This window comes from Amblyomma americanum, chromosome 1 (genome assembly GCF_052857255.1).
Source record: "Amblyomma americanum isolate KBUSLIRL-KWMA chromosome 1, ASM5285725v1, whole genome shotgun sequence".
In the NCBI taxonomy this organism is placed as follows: Eukaryota; Metazoa; Arthropoda; class Arachnida; order Ixodida; family Ixodidae; genus Amblyomma; species Amblyomma americanum.
In genome coordinates, this window is record NC_135497.1 from 7,065,310 (window position 1) to 7,092,503 (window position 27,194).

At 48.2% G+C, this 27,194-nt stretch overlaps 1 protein-coding gene across 2 annotated transcripts in view; it reads left to right on the plus strand.

Annotated features, from left to right (window-relative positions):
• Nucleotides 1-719: 719 nt before the first annotated feature.
• Nucleotides 720-27,194, plus strand: part of kn (EBF transcription factor knot) — a 273,091-nt gene continuing 246,616 nt past the window's right edge. For both annotated transcript variants that reach the window (XM_077664351.1, XM_077664345.1), the window contains exon 1: nt 720-949. In XM_077664351.1, coding sequence (XP_077520477.1) covers nt 834-949 — 116 coding nt within the window. In that variant the 5' untranslated portion in view covers nt 720-833. The remainder of the gene's footprint in view (nt 950-27,194) is intronic.

Below are 27,194 nucleotides of genomic sequence, written 5' to 3' on the forward strand. Positions count from 1 at the left end.
TTTCAACACGGCATCTTGGGACTCGCAAGAGCAGCTCGAGGGTTTTGCGAGTGTGGTGTATTATCGAAGAAAGCAAGTACTCTAGCGCCAAGCGATATGCTAAATAAACAGTGGCGCTGTTCTGAAAGGGGAAAAAAAAAAGGCAGACACTCGCACCCACAGGCATCACAAGAGTGGCAAAGAATGTCTCAAGGCCCTTGCTTGGACGCCTGAAGGAGAGAGCTCCAGACGCATTAGAAACGACGCAGTGGAGGCCCGCCCTGGCAAAGCAAGGCGATTGACCCAAACGGCGTAGTAAAAGGCGAAATTCGCCACGGCAAAGGTGCCTTTTGCATTGCCACTTGCCGCGCGCTCTATCGCTCCGACACCGCGAAATGGAGAGGCGTTCCACTCGCGGGTGGCGCCATCTGGGCCCGGTGGCTGCCGCGGCGCAGGAGGCCTACCTGAGAGTGCCAGCAGGCGGCGGCGGCGGCGGTTCGGAGTGCTACTGCGGGAGTGCGGCGGCTGGGCGCGCGCGGCCGCGGGTCCGTGGCGCACGTGGTACGCACGTGGACCCGGTGCGCCGCCATTGGTCCCCGCTCGCCCCTCCCCGCAGGGCGGACCGAGAGCGGGGCGGGGCGTGGCCGTCACCTGTTGGCGGCGCCCCTCCCCCCCCCCCCCCGCGGAGAGGTCTCCAGAGGGGGCAGTCCTATGGGAGGCGCCTGTTACGGGCCGCGCAGTGTGCTCACAAAAGCGGACCCCCGGAGGTTTGGCGGCGTCAAATCGGCCCGGCGCGCTGTCAGGCGGCGCGCTCCCTCCGGGCCATGGCGGCGCGCAGCAGCTGAAGCACGTTTATGTTCGGCCTGCAGGACGCCGGCCTGAGGGGCCCCATGGCCGGCCTCAAGGAAGAGCCGCTGGCGCCCCTGCGCGCCGCCGGCTGGATGCAGCCGGCCATGCTCGACCAGACCAGGTGAGGGCCGGAATGCATGCTGCCCTCTGCTTCGGGGAAAGCTGTTCCCTAAAGTGTCACTTGCGCTCAGCCATGCCGCGAAGCTACAGGTTGCAGAGCTCCGGACAAGTACCGCGTCACGATTTGCTGACCGCCTTTCTTGTGGGACAGATTCATTTGTCATGAGGCGCCAGTTCGAGTGGCGAGCGTCGGAATGTTTTTAGCCAGGCTTTCGTCAATAGTTGAAAAAGCCCTCCTGTAGCCTCTTTGCGAGGTATAAAACCATCACATCTCCAAAGGTGATCACTTCGTTGGAGACCAGTGCCCCTATATGTCAACACCTTCGGTCATACAGGGAAACCCAAAACATCAAGTGCAGCAAAACACTTACTTTCGAAATGCGCCGCCAGACCCCCAATCTAGTTGCCTCTTGAAGCCCCCGATATACGCCTTTCTTGTTGTTTCTCTCCCCCCCCCCCCCCCCTCACTCACCGTGCCATCACTCGCTGTGGAAAGATGTCCGAGTTCTGTAAGGTGTTAGCGCCTATACAGACGCCGCAGAAAGACAAACCCCCCCCCCCCCCCCCCCTCCGTATAGCCTTCCGCAGTTGCAGGAATATACTTTTTTATTAATTGGTCTTTTAGGGAAAGGAAATGGCGCAGTATCTGTCTCATATATCGTTGGACACCTGAACCGCGCCGTAAGGAAGGGATAAAGGAGGAGTGAAAGAAGAAATGAAGAGAGAGGTTCAATAAAACATTTTGCTGGGCGAGTTGGTTCATTTTGCTCGAGGGGATGCTTGTCTGCGCGACAAAAAACACAAGGGACGGAGACGAACGGGACAAGCGCCTCCCGAGAGAGGTGCCGTAGTGGAGGGCTCCGGAATAATTTCGACCACCTGGGGATCTTTAACGTGCACTGACATCGCACACCACACGGGCGCCTTGGCGTTTTTCCTCCATACAAACGCAGCCGCCGCAGATAATGCTTTTCTTCTATGTGTCATCTGAATAACGGCATTTTTATTATTCTACGTCCAACTTCTGCAAGCCGTGGGAAATGCCCAAGTACATTTGTATTTACTATTTATTGCACATGTCTTGCGACAATTAGCTTTATCAGCGGCCGCGTATACTGATGAGAGATGAAGAAAAACAACATGCACTCTTGTTATTTTTCTTTCATCTTTTTCCCCTCATTGCCGCTCACTATTAATACGCTCTGAAGTTGCGCACTGTGCAGAAGGCTGCTACATTACGAACTGCGCAGGAATACTGCGCTTGTATCCGTTCTTGTTAAAAACAAGACGCGCAGTGGTGAAGCCACCTTATTCCATCCAGGCGCCACCAAAAAAAAAATAATTATTTTTGTGATGGCTTGCCCTTTGCTATTTTCGTTGGTTGAAAACGGCACATACTTCTGGCTTGTCTTGCGTTCTTTTCTGACGGGCACGCTTTTGGAAGACTTGGCATCGTCTGAAACGTAAAGGGCTTTTGAAAAGTCAAGAAACAGGTGTATTCAGCGCGTAGGCTCGGCTGCGTTCAAATACTCAGTTTATCAAAAAAAAAAAACTGCCTTACGAGCAAATTTGAGTCGCATTTTTCAGCGAACAGGAACACGACTCGCGGAAAGCTTCTTCTTTCCTTTTTGGCTGGAATTTCTTCTCAGTGTTGCGTCGTTTGGCGGGAGCTTGCGCGCATCTGTCCAGCTGCTGGCTTGCACTCTTGCCAGCTCCCTTCCTTGAGCATGGTGGCATGGACACCGGCCTTGTCTTGTGGCAGGGCCGCCCGTTTCCTAATGAATACAAGCGCTCGGCTTTCGTTGGAATGAGCCGCTCTCTGACTAAGCCGTTTGTGCTAAACGAATGGTATTTGCATCGAAAATGCATGCAATACTCAGGTGGCACTTGAATCAGGAAAGTATAGACTTTTTAGAAAGTGAAACTTTGCAGTACAGTAGTGACCAGGGGCCACCTGATTTGTCTGGGTGACGGAGGGGAGTGACAGTCTCCGACATCGAATGGTCACATTGCTATATATAGTCGGATGCAACTCCAGAACGAAGCGGCTCTATCCCCGTCAATAGAGCCCCTTCCAGCCAATTGCGTTGGCCCATTGTCACGAACCAGCTTGCGAGACATTGATTGCAAGGGACCGGCGTGACAATGCAGGAGGCGGACTATCCCCTTCCATCGGTCGCTGATCCCTGCATTGCCGTGCTATAGCAGGGTGATGTGAATCGGCTGACGCCATTGGCTGGAGGAAGGGGGGGGGGGGGGGGGTCCTTTGATGGCGAAGAGTTGCTTGGTTCTGGAGTTGTATCTCACTAAGCGTCTAATAAATTTGTCAGAGAGCTGGAAAAGGATTAGTTTTCAGCTTTCGAGCAGACTGGATGATGGCCACGTTTTTTGCAGTGTTTGTCCTCGTATATATGTACACGGTGCAGAATAGTGGCCCATTTTTTCCCAAGCTAGATGGCGCCCTCTGTAAAACACGTGCGACAGAACTGGAAGCGGACACATCGTGGGCAGATTTACTTATGGCAGGAAAGGAGCTCAGCCATGCGCATTGCGGTTGGAAAGCAACCTGCGGAGATTCTTCTGTGAAAGAATCCCAAGAAGACAAGTCACAATACAGCTGCAAAAAAAACCGTTTACTTCGCGCTAAGCAAACATCTGCTCCGAAATGGCGTTTACATCATGCTGCATGAATGACTGGCTGCTTAAAACGAGAAGGGGAGAACTTAAAATGCATGTAAGAACCCACCTGTATGCAAATTACGGTAGTTACCTCATCCAGCTGGAACGGCGCGGCCAGCATCGTCAAAGACAGACCCCAAGTTCACTGGGTCATGTCTAACACAGTTACGTTCCCTTAACACGCACGGCTAACTGATGCCGCAAGCCGAGTGTACGCACCGAAAGGCGGCGAATGAGGAGAGCATATATACGCCGACCGATCCATGTTCGAATTCCGCTCGCCTCGCCGGCGGCGCTCTGAAGGGGGCAATGTTTCCCGAATGCGAGCGCGGCTTTCAAAAACTTGTCGTTCTGTCGTAGGATGCAACTGCGATAATTGCATTTGGTAACACTCCGCGGCGTCCTGCATCAGTCCGCTGGCTAATAGTAGATGAAATCAGCGTCTTAATGTTTGACTAACAACCCTGGCATCAAAATTCTAGAGCTTAATTTTTTTCCTGCGATTAATTTGTTGTTTTCGCAACAAACAAAGTTTTACCCAACGGTGTACTTTTTTGTCGCGGAGAAATTCTGTGCGGTGGTTGGACGGAGCTTGACTGCAGACTCTCCACGGCGGGCGCAGTGTCACTCGGCTGCCAACTGCGCTCATTTGTGCGAAATAACTGCTCGCGTGCAATTATACGCTCAGAGAGAAATAAAAGCGAAACTCTCGAGAAATTGCCGTATGAGCAAGCTGCACTTCGTGCGCTGCAATTAAGGCCAAAATCATTTTTCAACGAGAAAGGGTTTATGAACGCAATTTTTTTCATATATCGTAAGATTTCCCTGTAAAATCAATATATCCTCATATCTCCTGTCGGCAGGGTTGCTTTTTTTTGCTATTAACGCTTTTGTTCTCGTCAAAAATGTTCCCCATTGGTTTCTGTGGCAGTCTTGACTGCTCGTTGCAAGCGATGGAAACACCGTAAAAGAAATTTATTTTTTATTTATTGATTTACAGATACTGCGGTCTCAAGGAGACCAAGCAGGTGGGCATGTCGTGCAACACTTTCATCCTATTACCATAAATTAATACATACGCTGTTGTGGTTTAACATGGGAAATAGAAGAAAAGTGAAGAAGCACGCATTTCAGTTTTATAGAATGATCTTCACGTAATTTGAGCAGAAATGTACTTGCATACGCTACCCCCTCAGAATAATGACAACCTGATGAGGGTACGGAAAGAACGGCACACAATGTCACGACGCAAAATACAGCACCATCGCCTGGCCAAAATTGTGAGTGGAAAAATTTCAGAGGGGAGACCATTCCACTGACTAACTGTACGAGGAAAAAAAGAGTTTACAAGTTAGTACAGGCACGCATGGAAGAATGGACCATCAATATTTCCATAACAGCAGTACCATGCATACAATATTCCAAAATTAAAAAGTGTTATCCAACAATGTTGGACATGCATAATAAGCTTAAACGACAAAACAAAATGCAACCTTCCTGCAGAAGATAATGTCATGGAACCTGTTTGATAGCAACTGCTTAATTCGAGGGTTTTGAAGGCTATCCATGAACTTTCCTGTCTTAACCGTGCACTTCCTTGGAATCTGGCCGTGTTTTTCCTGTGAAAATGTTTCTTGTGCGCGCTTGCTCGCGACCTAAAGTGAATCTCTTCCCGTACACAGTCATGTACAAGGTTTTAACTGATGCTTAGTTCCAGGCTCATACAAACGGTACACACACACACACACACACACACACACACACACACACACACACACACACACACACACACATATATATATATATATATATATATATATATATATATATATATATATAATTCGTGGGCTGCGTGCATGAATGCAGCATATGGAATAGGTATAAGGAGCCCAGTCACGGTTGACAGCCCGTTTTGCTGTCATTCACACAATGTGCGGTTGACGTAGAAGAGGCGCTTGTAACGTAGGTGCAAGTGTATATATACTGACGCACAGTGCATCGCAGCCGGACTTCGCTCGCTGCCTTTCGGCGGCTGTCCGTCCGACGAGCGCAGAAGAACACGCTCGGCGCCGCGACGTCCACTGTCCGCATGCCACTCTGTGGGGCACCGCGTGCGTCTACAGCAACGGCGAAATGGCGACTATTTTCTCCCACACCCTCGCACAAGTTTCCGCCTTCCTTGAAGACCGCCTGCGCAGGGCTAACGATGAACAGCCTCGCTTTATATTTGTTGCGCACAGTCGAGCACTTGCGAGTGACGCTCAGCGGCGCTGACCATCACAGCGGGGACAGAAAATGTTCTCGTTTCCAAGATTCGTTTTACTAACGGTCGTGGTTGCTCCGGACGCTTAGCGTGCACACATTCTCGGCAAGAAAATACCACACGCTCTGCAGTATCAGGGCACGTATATATAGGAAGCGTGCCATGAGGGCTGCGCTCATTTTTTTCGGCCACACACTGTGCAGCCCTTGTGAAAGCGACAAGCCACAGTCGCCTCTTGAAAGCGATAATTTCAGATGACACCTCAACCATGGCCGTGTGTCCGCTTTCTTATGGTTTAGCTTGTTGCAACGTTTTCTTCGGTGGCATTAGATGGGACTAGGGGCAGTTAGTTTCACAATGTTATGCGCTATAGTGTAAAGTACGTACTTACTTGTGAGGTGTCGCTAACCCAGGATTTTCTTTGTATGATGTTTCTGGTTCGTTTGGCGTTAACTTTTTGAACGCTCAAGTACGCAAAATGCTCCTTCAACACTTTTGTAAAGAGTGATGCGCCTCAGGTGAATCCGCAATATCGCAGAGATGCAGATTCACAAAGATTTGAGAGGCACTATTGGCCACGAAACGGAGTTTTCTGTAGGTTCAAAACACAAGCAAACAAAAGTCTACCTCTAACTCATTCCTCCATTTCCCCACGAGGCGCTTCTCCGTGCGCACAGAGCACCTGATAGCTGCATGCTCGCAACGACTCCTCGTGGCTTTAATCACTCGGAAGAGGGCGGCGGACAGAGGCATCCATGGATCGCTCTTCGGCGGTCAAAGTCTTCTGACGCGTTACCTATAGAAGCAATGCATATGCAAGCAACATTTACTTTTGCCCTTACATGTAAACATTTCTGCTTCCGTTACTCAGCGTAATCGCGGTCCACATCATTCTGCGCACATTGCGGGCGACATATAGCGTTGACGTTTCTTGGAATGCGAGATCCTGCTTGGGATTTGCCTTCACAGAAATGGGGCAGCATGAGGCGAGGTGTGAGTCCGGGTAAGATCAAAGATCCTTCGCGCGACGCCGGTCACTTGAGGTGCCTTGCGAGCGTGCAGCATCTCAGGGAGTTTTCTACAGCAGAGTGCAAACTCTTAACTAAGCTCACCAGCGTTGTGCGTTCATTAGCGAAAGCTGATTGGCATTAGCGGCCGGCAGTTCTGGAGTGGCAGGCCCGTTTTGGCGTCGCTCAAGGGCATACATACACTAGCCATCTTCCGCTTGCGAGCGGTCTTCAGTTAGATCGTCTTTCCAGCACAATTCATGGACAGCAGTGTCTGCTTGCACGAAGCACATAGTCTAGCTTCCAGTGTTGCCTTATTCGCAGCCTAAACATCCGTTGGTTCTGAGGAAAGGAAGGTCGCATAACAGGCTCACTCATTCAGTGGATACCTCAATCCCGCTGTGAGGTGCCGGTGACCTAGAGATTGAGGCCGTTATGCGCCCTTTATTTTTCTCAAAACCAACTCAAGTTTTAGACTACGAATAAAAAAATGCGTTACATAGAACAAATTGCTTCAAACTATTACAGCTATTACAAACTAGTACAAAGCTATTACAGCTTTCGCTCTAAAAAAAAATAAAGGCGTGATCCTAGACTTTTTGGGGGTAAATCACTTGTGACACCGCTGTGCACGGCTCAGTGGCTATGGCGCTCGGCTGCTAACCCGAAGGAAGCGGGTTCGATCCCGGCCGCGGGGGTGGCATTTCGATGGAGGCGAAATTCTAGAGGCCCGTGTACTGTACGATGTCGGTGCACGTTAAAGAACCCCAGGTGGTCGAAATTTCTGGAGCCCTTCACTACGGCGTCTCTCATAGCCTGAGTCGCTTTGGGACGTTAAACCCCCATAAACCAAACCGTTTCTGCGAAGCTGTTTTCCTCGGAACGTTGCTCTTTTGAAACAGGTGCACGAAAATATGAATGGCAGCTCCGGAGGGCGTAAAATGTTTTCACTTAGCGATAGAGGTGTTTCGGAGAAACTGCGACAGTTACAAGAAATTATCTTCTCGTATACGCATGCTCGGAAGTGCATGCCTTCTCTGCATGGTACTTAGAGGCTTTGCCGAGGCATGTCATTTCTTTCCTCCCGCTCAAAAGAAGTGCTCTGTATTTACTTACGTTCAGTGGAATCAGGGAAGGACCTCGTGAGATGCGGGTCAATAAATAGCTGCGCTTCATTAGACCAGCCAAGAAAATAAACACCCTCCAGCTCCTTATGACCCTAGGAGACCCCGCTGGCAGTTAGACAATTTGCGCGGAGTAAACTCCCGACAGCGAGTGTACAGTATACGCCATGAGCCCAGCGCTGGCTGCGCCGACTGTCGTCGCTGTTGCGAAGCAGCGACGGGGCTGCTGCTCCCGCTGCAGCCATTATTTGCTTACGCGCCTCTCTCACCTTCTCTGCACAAATGCATGTACACAGTCTTTGCGGATTCAAGTGATAATCGGACAAGCACCCATTAATCTCGGAGGCAGGTTTAGCCTTCACGATTTTCCTTCCTGCGCAATTCGGGCGCTCTGTCTTGCTCCTGACAGCTGCATACTCGCAACCAGCCCATATCGAAATATCGCGAAGAAAGAAACTGTTTTGTGGATGTGATCAATTAGAGTCTATCCCTGCCCCGGTTTTCTCTTTAGCATGAACAGCGTTATGCTGTTAAGCATTGTTCAGAGCGTCTAACCGTGCAACCATGCACTGGTATACCAAGCTATATATAGGTCACATGGGATGTCTGCGTTTAGTGCTGCCTATCTACCTCTGTTCTGTTCTGTGGCATTTTGTGCTTCTGGCTCATTCCAGTGCGCTCTATTAAACGGCTACATTATATTTACAACATGCGGATGTCCTGGCGATTTTACTAACATAGGCTTCGATACATGGGCATGAATCTGCGAATGGCAGCTGAAGCTGCTCCGCAGCTCAAAAAGTGCATTTACTAAAGCATGAAACTTCGTAGTTTGATTATTTGCTTGCAACACTTTTGGTTGCAGATGACTAATAATACCCCTAAAATATAGTGATCTCGATTTGTTTTTTTTCTTTCTGTGTTGGTTGTTCAATATTTTTTTAGTGAGGGAAAAGTGGTCTGAATATACGTGCGGTGTAACATCCAGAGCTGCACGTGGACTGTGAAGGATGGCCTTGCGGAGGGATCCGGATTAAGCTGGATCATCGGAGCTTCCTTAACGGCACTGAGCACCGCTTTGGCATTCCGCTGCGTCAAAATGAGGGTCGCCGCGGTCAGCGTTTGATTCCCCGGCTTTGGGCTCGGCAGCCACGGCTCATGAGCGGCCACCTGTTGCGCTATGGCAGCGGCGTGTTCGCCTTCCGGGGGCTCTGGATCCCCGCGTCTCGCCCTGTTGGAATGGCCATGCCGCAGGGGCTCCTTTATACTTTATCTCTCAAAGAACCCACAGCGCCAAGGCATTGCAGTGTAACCTTTTCGGTTTAATGTGGCGATATCGCTGGTGAAACGCCAAAGCCACCAAGGTGGGCAATTTCTGCAGGTTTGGTGGCCCCCTCAGAAGTAATGTTAGTCACTGAATGTATAACGATGACGACGGAGATCTCTTGCTAGCATTTTGTTAATTTTGTAAAATTTTTGTGCATTACTAGCACTTTGTTTTGGCTTTCTACGAAGGAGCCCCGAATGACAGTCTACAGCATACATTACACCAACAATATTACCTGTGGTGCAGTTGTTTGGAGTTACCATCGCATACTGGACATTCTAAATGTTAAGTCCGATTACGATAATCTTTTGATATTATGCCTTATTGCTAGCGCGGCAATCAATAGAGAACAAACGCTACAGCTGCTTCGCTAAGTGCTCTTACATATTATGTTTAGCACCGGCGCCATATCGCAGTGCTTTCAAAACGAGCACATCTGTGGTGGATCCCTAAATGCAGCGTAGAAGGCGATCATTTTTCCCTCACCCCCTTTCTTTTTGTCTGCTCAGGCGTCAGTGACTGAGCGGGTTAGGGTGGACCACAGAATACAATCTCATCGAGCATCGCACCGTTTTGTCAAAACTGTTCGGCAACTGCACCGGCAGGTTCAGCATTGGCGTGGTAATTCACAGGGAAGACATTCCATCCGTGGCGCACGGTGGCACTCATGGCTTATACTCTATCATATGACTGCCAGTTTTTGGATTGTACAACAGTTGAATGCAACTTTTATATAACGGTCGTTTAGATGCTTCGCAAAATTAAAATGTAAATACTGAACGACAGCATTCAAGAATGGCTAATAAAACACTTTCCTTTCATATTTCCTATATCATGTGCAGGCTGCCTGGGCATCATTAAATTTTAGTTTCGTTCCATGGTGAAAATACCAAGTGATACTGGTTCATGAGAGCTGTTGGAAATTATTCACATCAGTCAACACCACATTCCTGCCGAAGAACCAAGTGTGAACAGTGCAAACAAGGTTAGCAGCCACACACAGTTGGAAATTACATTTAGTTTTCGATGCATTAACTGGGTGCTATTCATTTTAGCTTGGTAGCACGACACCCTTCCAAGCATTACCATAAGCATGTGTAATTTTTTTCAGACCTTTCCCACACATGATCATTACACGGAACGCCCTTCAAATTATGCAATGTGAAATCTCTGCCGAGCTCCAGCATACTTTCGCAGAAAAAAAAATTGGCGGTGGTTTAGCTCTGGTTAAGCCTGGAGTGACGCGATAGCTACAACTGGCCGAGTGGAACCTGTTCAGTCGAATTGCAAAGTCAGTCTTTCACCGCTCGGTTTCGCTGGGCGTTCCTTCATTTTCGTCAAATTTGACACGGCGCATGCGCACAGCTCTTGCAGCTGGGTTTCGCCGGCGCGCCGCGCCGCCGGCAGCAGCAACTGCCCCGAACCACGTGGCTAGCCACGTGAACAACCACGTGATCAGCCACGGCGCCGCGCCACCGGCAGCTGCTCCGCACCACGTGACGAACCACGTGACAGCGTGGCGACGCAGCCCCGCTGAATGCTCGAAATGCTACCGTAATGTAGCTATCGCTGCAAAACCTCAATTATTCTTCACGCAATCAGGAGAGGGCACCATTATTCACATCCATCACCGGCCATAAAAATTCCCTCCCTACCAAGTCCTCCAAAACAGCGAATTGCTCCAAAATGTCAGGGCTGTAGCTGCACAACATGGCATACTGTGCTCTTTGGTGGACATCATGCAATGATGAACTCGCTACAATGTCACAGTTTATACAAAATGCGTACGAGACAAATCTAGTCCCGAGCACTTGTGTGCTTCTGAAGAAGCTGCAGGCTGAACTTTAGTGCCAGGTGTGACAGCGCTTGAGCTCCTCTGCATCCCTCCTCCTGCTAGATGCGTCACTAAAGAGGCATAACTGATAGCGTTAGAATAATGGTAGGCCATGACTTGTATGTTCATTGCTAATACTACATAATGGCGAACAGGCCCTCAGAAAATAAGTAGAATGTTTTGAGAATGAGAAGCAGCATCATTCTTTGTGAAAACTTTGTGCATAATGGCATGTGCCACGTCTCTATAAATGACATCATTGACAGAGTGCACTCATTTATACTAGGCACCTGCTGCCACAGTGAGCGTACACATTAACTTCTGCAAGGGTATATGGCTATGGGTACCAATGATGTGTCATGAGGGTTCTGCGTATACCCAGCAATTCTGGACAAAAGCATTTTGTGCGGGAAAACATTTACGAACGCAATTTTTTTCATATAACGTAAGATTTCATTATAGCAATATATATATATATATATATATATATATATATATATATATATATATATATATATATATATATATATATATATATATATATATATATATATATATATATCCACAGAATAAACCGACGGCAGTCTTTAATTTTTCTTTATTAACGTTCTTGCTATCGTCAAAAGCGTTCCCCATTGGTTTTTTAAGGGAGTCTTAACTGTTCGATGCGGCCTATAGAAACGCTTTAAAAATAAAGTTTTGCTACATATCATAAGAATGGACCATTACCTTGAATATTTCCATATAACTATCTTACAATTTTCAAATTTTCAAGATTTTTATTCGAGAATGTTGGACACGAACATAACCAACATAATGAGTCACAATGACAACTACAGAAGGAAGAAAGCACTGTCTGGTTACTCCTTGAAAGATTCGAAGTTTTCAGAGCAGAAAAATCTTAGAAACTTAGTGACATCAAACGTATCTAACGGTGACATCAAACTTACAGTCTACACTCTCCGACAAGTACTGACTGGTGAACTGTACTAAAGAGACCATTAAAGCCGAGAGAATATTGTATCCTGCCAAGCAACGTGTATTTAGACCTATAATGTGATATCCTGTTCCGATGCCCCCCCCCCCTCTTAAAAGGGCACCGCGATGCTTTCCTCACTGCCAATTAACCTCATTAAATGGGCGCATACTGTGTTCCAGAGACCAGTGCAAAAAGAATTAACGAAATCGGAGCTTGCAAACGATAGTTATTCCACTTTGAAAATTCAAAAAATACCAGTTCCCTCACCCAGTGCTGAGGCTGGGCGCCACCAATCAGAACCGCGCCTGGCGCACACGCAGCAGAAGCCTGCATTGCGCACTGTTGTTGCTTTGCCGGGGCAGCACAATGGCGCGCATTTTGACGGCGTCCCCCCCCCCCACCACCCCCCCACCCACCCCCCACCCCCGTGTGCGCGCCGCAGACAGGGCTCCCCTATGTTTCTTTGTTGGATTGAAAGGCTGCCCCCACTTCCCTCTCCCCAAACCTCGCCTCCCGTCTCCTGTCCGGCCTTTCTCTTCACACTTTTGGGCAAGGTGTGTCGCCCGTTTTTTTTTTTTCTCGCGGCCTTCTTGGTGTGGTTTAAACTGCGCTCGTCCTCACGAAAATCTGAAGCGGAATGGAAAGTGTCGCCCTATGGCATTATTATTATGAGTTTTCGTTCGCTTTTACTGCTTGTTTCCAGTTTTTGTGGCATGCGAAAAGCTTACAGTATTCGGAGACATAATAGTTTGGATCTGTTTCGCGAGCATAAAGGAGCAAGACTCAGACTGGACTCCCAGCCAATCAGGAAAGCAGCGCTCAATCTGGATGCTACCTCATTTCCGCTGCCGAAAATAGGCGCTGCGTTGTGACACTATGGGCTCGAAACGAGCACTTCTGGATAAGATGAAAATATTAAATATTACTATATTTCGACAACTTCTTTTGACGATTACGGGTTAAAATGTATCTTACTCTGCATACAAATAATAAAGACCTCATGCTTTATCTACGTCTCAGGGCCCCTTTAAGTAATACACCTAGCAGGGGTCTTTAACTCATAATATATGACAATGATGGAAACAGGTGACACAGATGCTATACTTTTGTGCTGAAGGTGTTTGCTCACCAACTAGCTCGGACGTTTTCACTTCATAAGTGAACTGAACAAGTCCACTTCTAACAAGTAATTCTGAAGCTCAGTTAACAGCGGGTTACATAACAACTTAACACCTTGCGCAAGCACACCTCGCAATTTAAATGCATTGAAATGGTCGGCACGATAAGTCACTGTTTGGGCAACAAAAAATATCCCAGGGCGGAAATGGCAGCACACTAGGAAACGCAGAACGCACGGGAGCTGCTAATTTATCTGTAAAAGCTTCGCGCTTACTGTTTGTTTTGTTTTCTACTGTAAGGTAAGAAAAAGACGCCGTCCATTCACCTACAAGAGAGAAGAAAAAACTAAATAAAAAACGATGCGACGTGGCAGGAGGAATCATCTCGCAGCACTAAAATAATGACTGGGCTTTTGTCCTATGAAGATCAGGTTGCGGCAGATGTCAGCAATGCGCGCAGTAAGTGCCGCGGAAGCGCGCACGCTGATTTACTCGCCCCTTCCTGAACGACGGGAGACAACGTTTTGGACATACCTACCTGAGTGTCCGTGAGCTGGGACAAACGCATTGCGTCGAAGAGACGACAGCCAATGTTCTTGCGCGGAGGAGGTCAGAGTCTGCAGCGAAAGAAAGGGCGAGAAAGTTGCTTGCACAGTGTGCCGCTGCGGCCCTTCTCTAATTGGCTCTCTCCAACCTCGGCGCGACCTGCTCAAAAAAAGTAATAGCAGCAAGTAGGGCGCAAATTCCGCGATAAGGCGTAATCGCTGAATGCACCACAATTTGACAGGAGGCAAAAAACACATATTGCCACACACGAAAAGATGCCTTACACGCACGGTTGAAACTTGGCGATAAAGCGTGCGCGATGAAGTAATCGCTGAGCACAAAAAAAAAAAAAAACTCGAACCGCACACAGCAGAAAAGGAGGAGGGGTGCGACCTCCGCGCAGGGAAGCCGACAACTGCAGGGCGCCTTAAAACTGCAGCAAGCTTCGCAAACAGCGACTTGATCTTCGACGCGGAGGGGAGCCAATGCAAATGGGCGGGCCCAAAGAACGAAGGGAGCGTAAAAGATAATTGCCTTTTTCCCTTTTCTTCGCTGGCTGCAGAGAGGCGCGCATCTATGTTCCCGCCGGAGCGGCCGCCCATGTGCGGGGCAGCCTTTCGCTGCTTGCCCATTAACAGGGGAAAGCGGTTGACCCCAATGAAACCACCAGAAAAAAAAAAAAAAACTTCGCGAGGCCATCACCCATTCTGTAGGCCGCAAAGCTGCGCTGATTCTTGGCGAATAAAGGGGAATCCATGCAGTGCATGCGCTGCCTTATGACTGCATGCGGTGAGGAGTCTATAGACGCGACGTCATTATAAAGAGAGGAAAAAAAATGTAAATTTAAAAATTAATGCTCTCGCCTTCAAATCATGTAAGCAGTGTTGAGGGCCCCGTGCGAGTTTTTTCGTGAGCCTTGTGTTCCGATGTGCAGCCAAGAAACCTGTCTTGTTGTTACTTCCTTGCTTTGAAGCTCTTTCGGCAGCTTCTTTATTGAATAGTATGAATAAATAGGCAGATACTGCCGTAAAACCCGGGCGTATGCAACAGAACCCATTTCAGAGTACCTGCAGCTTGTCTTACAAGACGGGGAACATTTGGAAGCTCTTGTTAATTCTGAATGCTTCCGCATGCGGAAGGCCTTGTGCAAATGTCAATAAATTTTCCGCACAGCGAATTCATTCACAGGGCTCGATAAAAAGGCGATGTAAATGCTGGGGCATTATTGATTCCACGTAACATATAGTAACAGCTTGTAATATCATTATGAAGTTTTCACTTTCTTTTTAGCTTATCAATCCGCAGGTTTCGGTGCGCTCCAAAGGAAACAAAACCAGCTTTGCTCTAAAATAGTTTAGTTCAAGCTTAATAGATAAATCCTTAAAAATACGGCTTTATTAAAGCCCCACCGAGTCTGTGGCAAGTTCGTGGCAGAGAAAAGGGATTGAAGACGCTCGATATACGAAAGGCGCAGCGCACAGGACGGGACTAAGAGAGAGACGAACACAGTGCTGTGTTTATCTCTTTCTTAGTCCCGTCCTTCGCGCGCTGCGCCTTCAGTTTGAACCATTTACCGACTAGCCAAGACAGATACATTATTGCTCTATATACGGCTGGTGTTGAACGTTCTCACTTCTCATCGTTTGGGGTACGCGGAGTTCTTGAAATCTTTTAAATTGTTGGGCCCACTGAGCAGAATATGAGTAGGCCTATACATGCCAGCGCTCTGCCGGCGCAGGCACGAGTTCCGATGCTTCAATTGGTCGTTTTTTCTTTTTTACGTTCGCTTTGTGCTGCCTCCTTCTTTCGGGGAAGTTCTTGTTTTCGCCACCGTACTGCACCGAGCAGGGGATTTTGTACACTTGTATATGCTTTATTCTGTTTCTTTCGCTGCCTTCCCGGAATCAGCAGTTTTAACCGGAAAGCTTGCTTCCACGAGTTTCACCTAAATGGAAGGTGTTTGGAAACTGGAAACGAAGAAAATATTATTTGCACATTTTCCAAATGCGAAGAGCTTGCAAGCTATACCACGTTTTTTAACTAGCCGCCTAACGAACAAGAAAGGCCGCGCTCAGTGTGGTTGCCACCCCATGCCCGCTGCCGAAAATCCCTGGTACGTTAAACAGACGCCACCAAACCACAAAAAGTAACAATTAAGGCAATCTACTTGGGTGCTAAGGTATATCCTGCGCTATGATTGCAAATTATAAAATCACATGCTTTGTTTGCATCACAGGCCCCTATTAAAACACAGGAATGGAAGGAACCGATTAAGGCAGGCGATGTTTTGTTCTCATCGCTGTTCGTAATAACGTGACAAAAATTCACGTACCGCAACGGCCGTGGTTTTTCACCCTGCTGATTGCTTGTACAGGTTTTTCATATTCATGGCGCGTAAACGCATGGAGAAAATTTGGTCCCTAGGAAAACTGACCGCTGTTGTACATATTAACGTGAAGAGTTACAACTGTACTGCCACACTTTTTTTTTCAGCCCCATACAGTAGCAAATTTCTCAGATACTTGCTTAGCGACCGCTGTGTGATTTGGCTCCTCGGGGCGGCGATGAAGCCAAATCAAGTCTTGGCAGACTGATGAGGGAGTCGAGTTAAGTGCATGTGGCATCAGAGGAGAGTTCAGTGCTGCTTACCCCTGTGCACGACGATGACAATCCGGTCTCTTGTATCCCTGTGCGTTCGCGTGAAGAACGAAGGAGGAACCGTGGGTGTCGAGAAAACTGACGCGTCACACTCACACCGCCATGTCGGCGCGGCGAAGCGGCAGCCGCCAACATTTGTATGCCGCGCAGACAATGAATGAACGGCCAGTCTCTGCTTGTGCACGTATTGCCGGCTTGAGTGAGACGTTCAATGCAGCATGTTGCTGCCAAGGTTGATGATGTCACAGCAAGCAAGCGCAAAGGAGCCGGCGGTCAGCTGGAGGGAGGTCGACGCGTCACGCACCGCCATGTTGGCTGGACTGAGCTAGGCTGCCTAGGCCTCTCGCGGCGAAGCAGCACCAAGCGTTCCGCGTGCAGGCTTCAGAGGCAGAGTCTGTGCAGCCCACCGTTGCTCAAGGCGACGGATATCCGGTGTCTTGTATCGCGACAACCGCAGAGACGAGGAGCGAACAGGCTGCGACGAGGGGCCGGCGTCATCACCAGCAAGTGCAGCGAGTGTTCAAAGAGCCCGATGGAGTATTCAAGCCGATGTGCTCCTGCTTGTAAATGTAGTAGAATCATGTGGATGCTGTATTTTACTCCTTGACAGCAGAGAAAAACGGGAATTTCCTCATTTTCACCACTTACAGCCGGCCACACTATTTTCGACAAGGAGTTTAAAAGCGGACGGTGGCCATTCATACTCTTATTCGGGCTCATTTATGTTTACAGTGTCGTACGTGGAGACTCAGCAGCCATGGCAGCACTATTTGATGACTACATTTAATCCAAGCCTTTTTTCTTTTGCGCAGTAAATCCGCGTATTGAAGGACACGCCACTTCGTCGTCACCGGCGCGGCCAGTTCATCTGGCGCTTATTCACAGAAGCATTCACCTCCATTCTTCCCAACTTGATGGTGGCCGCTGTTATAAGGCTGGCTTCGCATCGCCCTTATGCAGCTTGCAAATAATTTCCTTCACATTCATCAACAGCCTGCTTGGTTGAGATGCACGATGCTCTCTCTGCCCGTTCAGAATGAGTGGTATAGCTAGTGGATCCACTCTGTCCAAGTGCATCAGTGGGTCCAACTGTAACAGCCCCAGATAATCTTCATCATCATGATCATCAGCCTTACTACACCCACTGCAGGGCAAAGGCCTGTCCCATGTCTCTCCAATTAACCCAGTCTTTTGTCAGCTGCGCCCACCCTATGCCTGCGAACTTCTTTATATCATCCGCCCACCTAACCTTCTGTCGCGCCCTGCTAAACTTGCCTTCTCTTGGAATCCACTCCGTTACCCTTAAAGACCAGCGGTTATCTTGCCTTCGTATTACATGCCTTGCCCAAGCCCATTTCTTTCTCTTGATTTCGACTAGCATATCATTAACCCGCGTTTGTTAACTCCCCCACTCTGCCCGCTTTCGGTCTCTTAACGTTACACCTATCATTTTTCTTACCATGGCTCGCTGCGTTGTCCTTAACTTAAGCTGAACTCTTTTCGTTAGCCTCCACATTTCTGCCCCGTAGGTGAGTACCGGTAAGATACAGCTGTTGCACACTTTTCTCTTGAGGGAAATTGGTAAACTGCCATTCATGATCTGAGAGAACCTGCCATATGCGCTCCACCCCATTCTTATCCTTCTAGTTATTTCCCTGTCATGATCCGGATCAGCTGTCACTATCTGCCCTAAGTAGACGTATTCCGTATTCCTTTACCACTTCCAGGCGGTCACTGCCAATTGTGAACTGCTGTTTGCTTGCTAGACTGTTGAACATTACTTTGGTTTTCTGCATGTTAATTTTTAGACCCAGCATTCTGCTCTGCCTGTCTAAATCATTGATCATGATTTGCAGTTCACCTCCTTAGTGACTCAGCAAGGCAGTGTCATCAGCGAACCGCAAATTATTTAGGTATTCTCCATTTACTCTTATTCCCAACTGTTCCCAATTTAGGCTTCGGAATTCCTCCTGTACACAGGCGGTGAATAGCATTGGCGAGATTGTGTCTCCTTGCCTGACGCCCTTTATTATTGGATTTTTATTGCCGACTTTATGGGATAAGGCTCTTCTACACCCTGATTACGCAATGCCTGTATGACTGCTGAGGATTCCACTGAGTCGAATGCTTTCTCGTAATCAATGAAGGCTATATATAGAGGTTGGTTATATTCTGCGCATTTTTCTATCACCTGATTGATAGTGTGAATATGATCTATTGTGGAATATCCTTTACGAAAGCCTGCCTGATCATTTGGTTGATTAAAGTATAAGGTTGCCCCGACTCTATTAGCGATTACCTTAGTAAATACCTTGTAAGCAACAGATAGTAAGCTGATCGGTCTGTAATTTCTCAAGTCCTTGGCGTCTCCCTCCTTATGAATTAAGTTAATGTTGGCATTCTTCCAAGCTTCTGGTACGGTTGATGTCATAAGGCATTGCGTATACAGGGTGGCTAGTTTTTCTAGCAGAATCTCCCCTCCGTCTCTCAACAGATCTGCTGTTACCTGATCCCTCACCAGCTGGTTTTCCCCTTTGCATTGCTCCTAATCCTTTCTTTACTTGCTGTTTCGATACTGGTGGGATGACACATTGCTCTGCGCTATTGTCTCTCTCATCAACGCTATGATTACATTGGCTACTCTACAGATTTGTGTAGAACTCTTCGGCTACGTTAACTATCTTATCCATATTGCTAATGACATTGCCCTCCTTGTCTTTTAGCGCATACATCTGGTTTTTACCTATGCCTAGTTTCCTCTTCACTGCTTTTAGGCTACCTCCGTTCTTTAGAGCATGCTCGATTCTCTCCATATTAAACTTCCTTGTGTCGGCTACTTTGCGCTTATTTATTAACTTCGATAGCTCTGTCAGTTCTATTCTGTCGGCAGGGTTAGACGCCCTCATGCTTTGACGTTTCTTAATCAGATCTTTCGTCACCTGAGATAGCTTCCCGGTATCCTGTCGAACCGTCCTACCGCCTACTTCTACTGCGCGCTCCGTAATGATGGCTGTCAGATTATCGTTCATTGTATGGACAATATTAAGATCGTCTTCCTCAGTTAAGGCTGAAACGATATCCTGAATTCCTCTATTCTCCATCTTATCGCTAACTCGTTAATGGACTTCTTCTTCACTACCTTCTTCCGTTCCCTCTTCAAGTCTAAGCTAATTCGAGACCTTACCATTCTGTTGTCGCTTCAGCGCACCTTTCCGAGGACGGCCACATCCTGAACGATACCAGGTTGAGCGCATAGTATGAAGTCGAATTCATTTTTAGTCTCACCATTGGGGCTCTTCCAGGTCCACTTCCTGTTCTCTCGTTTGCGGAAGAAGGTATTCATGATCCGTAAATTATTTCTATCTGCGAATTCTACTAACAACTCTCCCCTGCTATTTCTAGAACCTATCCCATAGTCGCCTACCGGCTGGTCGCCAGCCTGCTTCTTGCCCACTTTCGCATTGAAGTCGCCCATCAGTAGAGTGTAGTGTGATTTTACTTTATTCATTGCCGATTCCACGTCTTCATAGAAACTTTCGACGGTCTCGTCATCATGGCTGGCTGTGGGTGCGTAGGCCTGCACCACTTTCGGCTTGTACCACCTATTGAGCCTAATCACAATTGCTGCTACCCTCTCGTTAATACTATAGAGCTCCTCTACGTTCCCAGCAATATCCTGATTAATGAGGAATCCCACACCTAGTTCTCGTCTATCCGCTAATCCGCGATAGCACAGTATGTGTCCGTCCTTTAGTACTATATACGCGTCACCTGTCCTCCTAACTTCACTAAGCCCTATCACATCCCATTTAATTCCCGCTAGTTCCTCGAGCAGCACTGCTAGGCTAGCCTCACTAGATAAAGTTCTAGCGTTAAACTTTGCCAGGTTCTGATTCCAATGGCGGCCTGTCCGGAGCCAGAAATTCTTAGCACCCTCCGCTGCGTCAAAGGTCTGACCGCCGCCGTGGCCAGTTGCTCCGCAGCCGCTGGGGATCGAGGGCCGAGGGTTAATTGGTTTGTTCATAGAAGGTTGTGACCAAGTACTACACCAGGGTGGCTAAATCCTGTTCTAGTGAGGGAGTGCGTTGTCGGTTCTGGTCACCGAGATCAGGCCGCACTCCAGGCCTGATTATGCAATTCCATCGACACGCGGATTTTTTTTTTTCAAACCCGGTGGAGAATTGCGCGGCACCGGGATTAGAGCCGCGGTCTTCTTGCACGCGAGGCGGATGCTCTACCTCTACGCCATCACTGCCCAGGTAATTACAGTATTGCAAATAAATAAAAACAAAGATGTGCAGCTCTGTCTAGGCGAGTGGTTACGTTCCTTTTTCCTCCGAGGAATGCCGCAGGTTGTTTTAAGCTTCGGCGGTTGGTACCAGAGGTCCACCCGCTGGAGTGTTCGCGCCCTGCTCGTTTCCGGTGTCCCCCCCCCCACCCCCCCCCCCCGTGCTCGCGGCGACCGTTGCCGGGCACTAACAGGCACTGACTTTACGTAGCCGCGAGCTCAGTGCCACGAGAGCATCGCTGCGTGTATTCCTGCCGTCGTGTTCACGTCACAAGTGTGCCACCGGCATTCTCAATCGACCCAAGGAACGAACCCATCAGCCTGTCGTCTGGGGATGGCTTCGCCATTGCAGTAAATTTTCTGCCTGAACACATCGACCTCCGGAATGCGCTGTATCCCGCTTTAGAAGGGCAAGAGATGACGTAACAGCTTGCTACCCGCACCATGTGCTTTCTTGCCTGCCCTCCGCTTGTTATGGCGGTGACCGGAGACAGGACAATGGCGGGGCAACCAACACGGAGGCACTGCGGTTATTGCCAGATCCGCTCAGGTCTCCTTTTCGAGCCGCTGAAAGCACACCGGCAACGGTGTGCTTTGAGGTCTCTGGATCCGTCGACCGCGCGGGTAACCCGAACCGTCCAGGCAACACTGCCGCGATGTTGATACTTATGACTTGTAGGGAACTGCTGTCTGGCTTTTCGAATAAATGACGACATTCGGAGCGTTCTCCCGAGGGCTGCATGTAGCGGAGTACCAAGGCACCGTCAAGGTTTCCTCCCTAGCCGCAGACAGGACAACTCTAAGTGTTCATTATCTCCTTTTTCTTTTGGAAGAACCGCAGCACGGGAGACAGCAGCGAACGGGCAGTCGGTGAGGAGATTGCTCGCTTGGTCCAACCGCGTCACGGCTATCATTTTTTATTCTTTTGAGACTTTTATATTGGTTGAACACAAATTTAGGTTCCTCGTCTCTAGCAAGCTCCGTCCCTGATGGGTGCCTCTCGATAAGAAAAAAAAAACTTTTACTGGTGTGCTGCGACCAAGACGAGACTGCTTTGCATTGGTCAAAATGGCGAAACACCTTGCTAATATATATAAGCGTTGTGCTTAACTAGACCAGTAGGAAAACAATGCAGTTGTGTCAAGTAGGTATGATGCGACGGTCTGGCTACTACCTTGCGAATGGCATACGCGGCTAATGCACAAGCTTTGACTGATTCAGTGGCTTCGTAAACAGCGTCACGTTTTCCTGGACAATTTGCGTTGGGAAGTGTTACTTTGATGCTGAGAATTTACCATATTCTAGATGCTTCATCACACATAATTTCGAATTTAACTATAACATGTATTTTTAGCCACGAGATTTTGTTAGTAGATGGGTTGATCATGGGGTCAAAATTAGTGGTTGCTGTCGCACATATATAGTCATTCATTTTCATTGCTTCGCTCAAAATTAGTGAATGTAACCGATTCCAAAGTGAAGTTGTGGAGTGCAGTTCATAGGCGACCGTTGCCCTCTCCTCCTTTCGCCTGGTCCTGTTTTTAGTCTGTTCGCACGGGTTCGTCATTACGGTTATCTTTTCCAGCCCTTCTCTCGTATGGCGCAAGTGAGGTTGGCGAGGTGCTCTGCGCAGGATCGGCAGCACCGTACACTTTTCTTCGGTTGTTTTGCAGAGGCTTCAGATGCTTTGCAGAGGAGCGAGAGGTTTTGCTCAAGTAGACAAATTTGACAGGCGACCCGATGTAAAAGACGCGTATTTCAACCTAAGTGGCTCTGTGGCCTAGTTGGTTTCACAAGTCTAAATATCAAAAAGTGGGCACGCGTGATATATAATAAAAATTAACCGAATATACAACAACGAAGCCACTTACTAATACATAAAAATGAATGCAACTCGTTTCTGTCGAGTGAGTTTTGTAAAATTAGTATGTTTGCTCATGACTGTGTTCTTTATCAAAGCGTTAATAACACTTCTGATCAATTATCACTCCAAAACGACTTTAACAAGATTCGTGATTAGTAGCTGTCCGCGTACAAGTCATAAATAAGCACTTCGAGCTCTCATGCCACAATACTGGTTTTTATTGCATATACGTAGGATAGCTGTCGGGTGCAAAAGTTGTATGCATTCAGGCCAAGCTGGAGCGCCACTCATCGAAACGAGCGAAATGACGTGCCTATGGATCAAAACGGTCACCTTCGGTCACAGTACATCGCATATCTGTTAATTATACACCCTTAACTACCTTAACTAGCCGTTACCTAGGTTCTCTCGTTATTTTAGCTTATTTCACTCACATGATACCCGGTGGATAGATTTTTAATTGCCTACTCAAATTTCAGTTTACTTATTTTTATTTTCTTGGTCAAGCATCCGAAATCAACCTCACTACATGAGATTGAGGTGAGGTCGCTAGTGGCGTCTGGAATAGTGAGGCGAGAACGGCTGAGAAGACTTCAATCTCGATTAGTGAGGTTTATGTTGAGTGAGGTCAGCAAATTTTATTTCAGGTTAAGGTGAGGTAGAGGTATTTGAGGTCAAATGTCCACCTCTGCTTACATGCAATGTACACATCCACTGAGCTATTCTTTGTGCTACTTTCATTGAAACATGAAACAGTCCAGGACCGTAATCTGTCAATATTTGCTACAAACAGCTTCCATCGACCCACTCAAAGGAGAAAGTAACAAGATCGAAAATATGGCTTTAAAATCTCTGGAAGTACATGCCACACCGGTGCACTCACCTGATCTGTACTTCGTCATAGGACAGGCTTATTCTTATATACTCCCAATAAGGCGCCCCCTAGCAAGTGTTAGTGAAGAGCTGTTAATAAGTATAGTTTTCTGAATAATTTTCCCATCATTACGCAATATCAGTCAGGTACAAATGAAGAGATTTGATTTGATCTTTATTCAACATCAGATGATGTTGGGGGCCCAGGCAAAAAGCCGGAAAGGCTTGACTAGACCAGTGCATTGCAATGTTCTGTTAGTTGACGTGCATCATTGCTACACGACAAATTAAAAAAAATGTCTGAGGCGGTGCTTGAAAAAGAGAGTGCTCTGATGAGTTCACGCATCAGAAAAACTAACTTTTTTTTTCGTCAGGAAAGTTGATGCAAAACACATCAAGAAGTTATGTTGTCAGTCCGTCCCAAACATTTAGTGCGAAAATTCATCACAAATTTGTCAGTATGGTAGAAAAAGTTAATGCAAAAACTCATTAAGAATTTATGACGTCGGTCTGATGCAAAAACACAGCATATGTTCCCTGTGTAATTAATTTCTGATGACTCGCCATGATTTTATCATAATGATATGAGAAATTCAATATCCATTTTTGTAAGGGAAAGCACCACATTATAGTTTACGAAAGCCAGCCACCGTTATGTCAGCCATCTTATCGCATGTCCTCGAAGAAACGTGATGGCATTCGGCGACAAGTTCCAGAAATGCTCCAGAACAATGTGGTGCATCTCACGACGAGCCCGCGGACATCGCCTGTTGTTCTAGTCGCAAAGAAAGTCGTAACCCAAGAGTTCTGTGTTGATTAAGGCCGATTCACGCCTACAGGCCTTATCATATGTGGTCCACTATGGTGTCGCGCCAGTTGACCTTTGACCTTTCGATTCGTCGGTAGAATAGGCCGCACCGCTCATTGGGTTACGAACCTTTCGCGATGAACCATTAATTTAACTGCCACTTGGCAGGGTGGCCGCGCTACCTATCCAGCGCGCTGAACGCACTCAACGTTACAGACGCCAAGCCGCGTCTACTTGCCCGATACACCACAGCTTTCGCTCTCTAGCCAGGTTCAGCATTAGTTAAACCACAGCTACTTTTTGCTCACGGAGCGACACGTATCAATATAAATAGCAGGCGGATGACTCAAATAATAAATTTAAATTTCATAGTTTGGCGAAGTCACGGACCTCTTTCGCTGCCTATAATAAGGCAGTTATTCTTCTAGAGCACGCGTACACACAGAAACAATGCAAATGTGCGGTATTTGGGATGTATTTGCGGCATCCAATATTATACCATATTTTGCGAAACCTTTTCATGCAAAGTCGGCATTCTATCGGGTCTTAAAAGTAATAATTGTGGTTATAGTAACCAAAAGGTGCAGTACTTGCAGCTCTCCTTTAAGAGGACACCTCGACCACGCTCTGGGCGAAACAGTTGAGTAGGGAGAAAGAGAAGTGCCGTAGTAAAAGGCTACGGAATAATTTCGACCACCTGGGGATATTTAACGCTCGCTGACATCGCAGAGCACACAGCCGCATTTTGGGTTTTGCCTCCATCGAAACGTTACCACTGCAGTGAGGTTCGAACCCGGGTACTGGGGTATAGCGGCCAAGCGCCTTAACCACTGAGCCACTGCTAGGGGCGGCGTTGAAAAGCATTTTTTTTTAACCTGGCAAAAAAGTTTGCTGGAAGTGCAGCCGTTAAAAACTCCCAATCAAACGAACAACTCCAGCCTATTGAGCTTAGTTTGGCAAAAAGTTCGCGTTGCGTTAAATGAATATTTATTTTTCCATTGCAGCAAACCACTTATGCGGAAATCACTCAAAGAATGCGCGAAAACTATAGTGTAGTGATAAAAAAGCTTTGCGACACGACTCCATCAATTTATTACAACAAAAAGCGAAAAATATGCAAATGCTATAAAAATTATATAAAGTACACAAAAGCTTTATGCACACTATCAAAGTTGTGGTTTCACTAAGTTGACTTGGGCATACGTTTTGCTTCCGCTGCCGTTCACTCCTTTTTTTTTTTACAAGCTGACGCAGGTGAATGCCTAACGTTTTCGGGAGTGATTGTGCACGCAGGCACGCAACACCCCCGCATGTCTTCCCCGTCTTGCGGCCAAGAAAAATTGCAATCGACGCGAAACAGGCCGCCGCACGTGCAACTCACGCAAGCGGGACAGGGAGTGGGAACAAATATGGCGCGCGCCCTCGGCGAGGCGGCACTGGCCCTTTCAGAGGATGTCCCACCCTCCACGGAGTGGCGGAGGGGGGCACGCGCATCGAGACACCCTCCCTCTCCCTCCCGCGCCTTCTCGTTGCTTTCCGCTGTCCTCTTCGCACTTCCCTCCCGAGAGCGAGGGAAGTGCCGCACCCCACGACTGCACAATGAAAATGGGGAAGCTCCCCAGCCACACCGATTGTATAACACAAAAGCGCCCCCATCCTAGCAAAAGAGAAAATAAGCGAAAACGCCAGTAATTGAGGTTATTCGGAAGCTCGCTGGGGGATGAGGATGCACTCTCAGGAGCTGCCCTTCTGAAAGCGCACAAGACTGCAGCTCAGGCGGCAGTGCGCAGCCCGTTTTTGGATTGCCAAGTCGGCGCCGTCCGCGGACGAGGCGGAGCCAGTCACGTCGGGTCACGTGGTGCTGTGTCCGCGCCCGGACGGAACCGATTCGGTCCGCCGTGCCAATGGGACCTTACAGACGTCTAAACAAAGTCGCCAAAAAGATGCTTATCCTCTGCCACGCATTGGTGACTCCGTGGACCAGCTGCGCGACGCCACATCTGATCGGTAGATTTACGCAGTGGCTATTGGCAAATCGAGGTGGATGAACGCGACCGGTTACAGACCGCCTTTATTACTCCGGACGGTCTGTACGAACTCCGGGTGCTCCCTTTGACCCTGTGGTCCGCTCCTGCAACCTTCCAGCGGATGATGGGCACCGTACTTGCCGGCCTGAAAGGGCATTGCTGCCTCGTGTTCCTGGATGACGTCATTTCTCCGACACGTTCCAAGATCACCTGAAGCTGTGTTCGCAGCACTTCGTTGGGCTGGTCTTTCCTGCAAGCCCGAGAAGTGTCAATTCGTTGGCAAAGTGTTCAAGTTTCGGGGCCACATCGTGAGCGCCAAGGGAGTCAGCCCTGACCCCGATAAGACAACCGGCGTCGCTGCTTTTCCCGTGCCAACCGATAAGCCAAGCGCGCGCCGTTTTCTGAGTCTGCCCCTCTTATCGGCGCTTTGTGTAGAATTTCTGCCAGATCGCAAGGCCTCTCACCAGCCTCACGAAAGATGCAGAACCATTCTTCTGGGGTCAGGAGCAACAACAGGCCTTCGAAAACCTCCGAACTCGTCTCCAAAGTACGCCCACAGTTGGAGACTTCGGCGAGTGAGCCGACACTGAGTTAACTTCGCACAGACGCCAGCACTATAGGCATGGGTGCGGCCCTTGTGCAGTGGGAGGATGTCTCGAGTGAGTATTCGCATACGGTAGCAGTACATTGTCACGATCTGAGACGAACTATTCCACCGCCTAAAAGGAGCGCCTGGGAACAGTGTCGGCAGTGACGAAGTTTCGCCTTTATTTGTATGGCCGCCCTTTCCGAGTCGTCAGTGACTATACCACTCGCTGTGTTCGCTGGCGAACCTCAGAGATCCCTCGGAA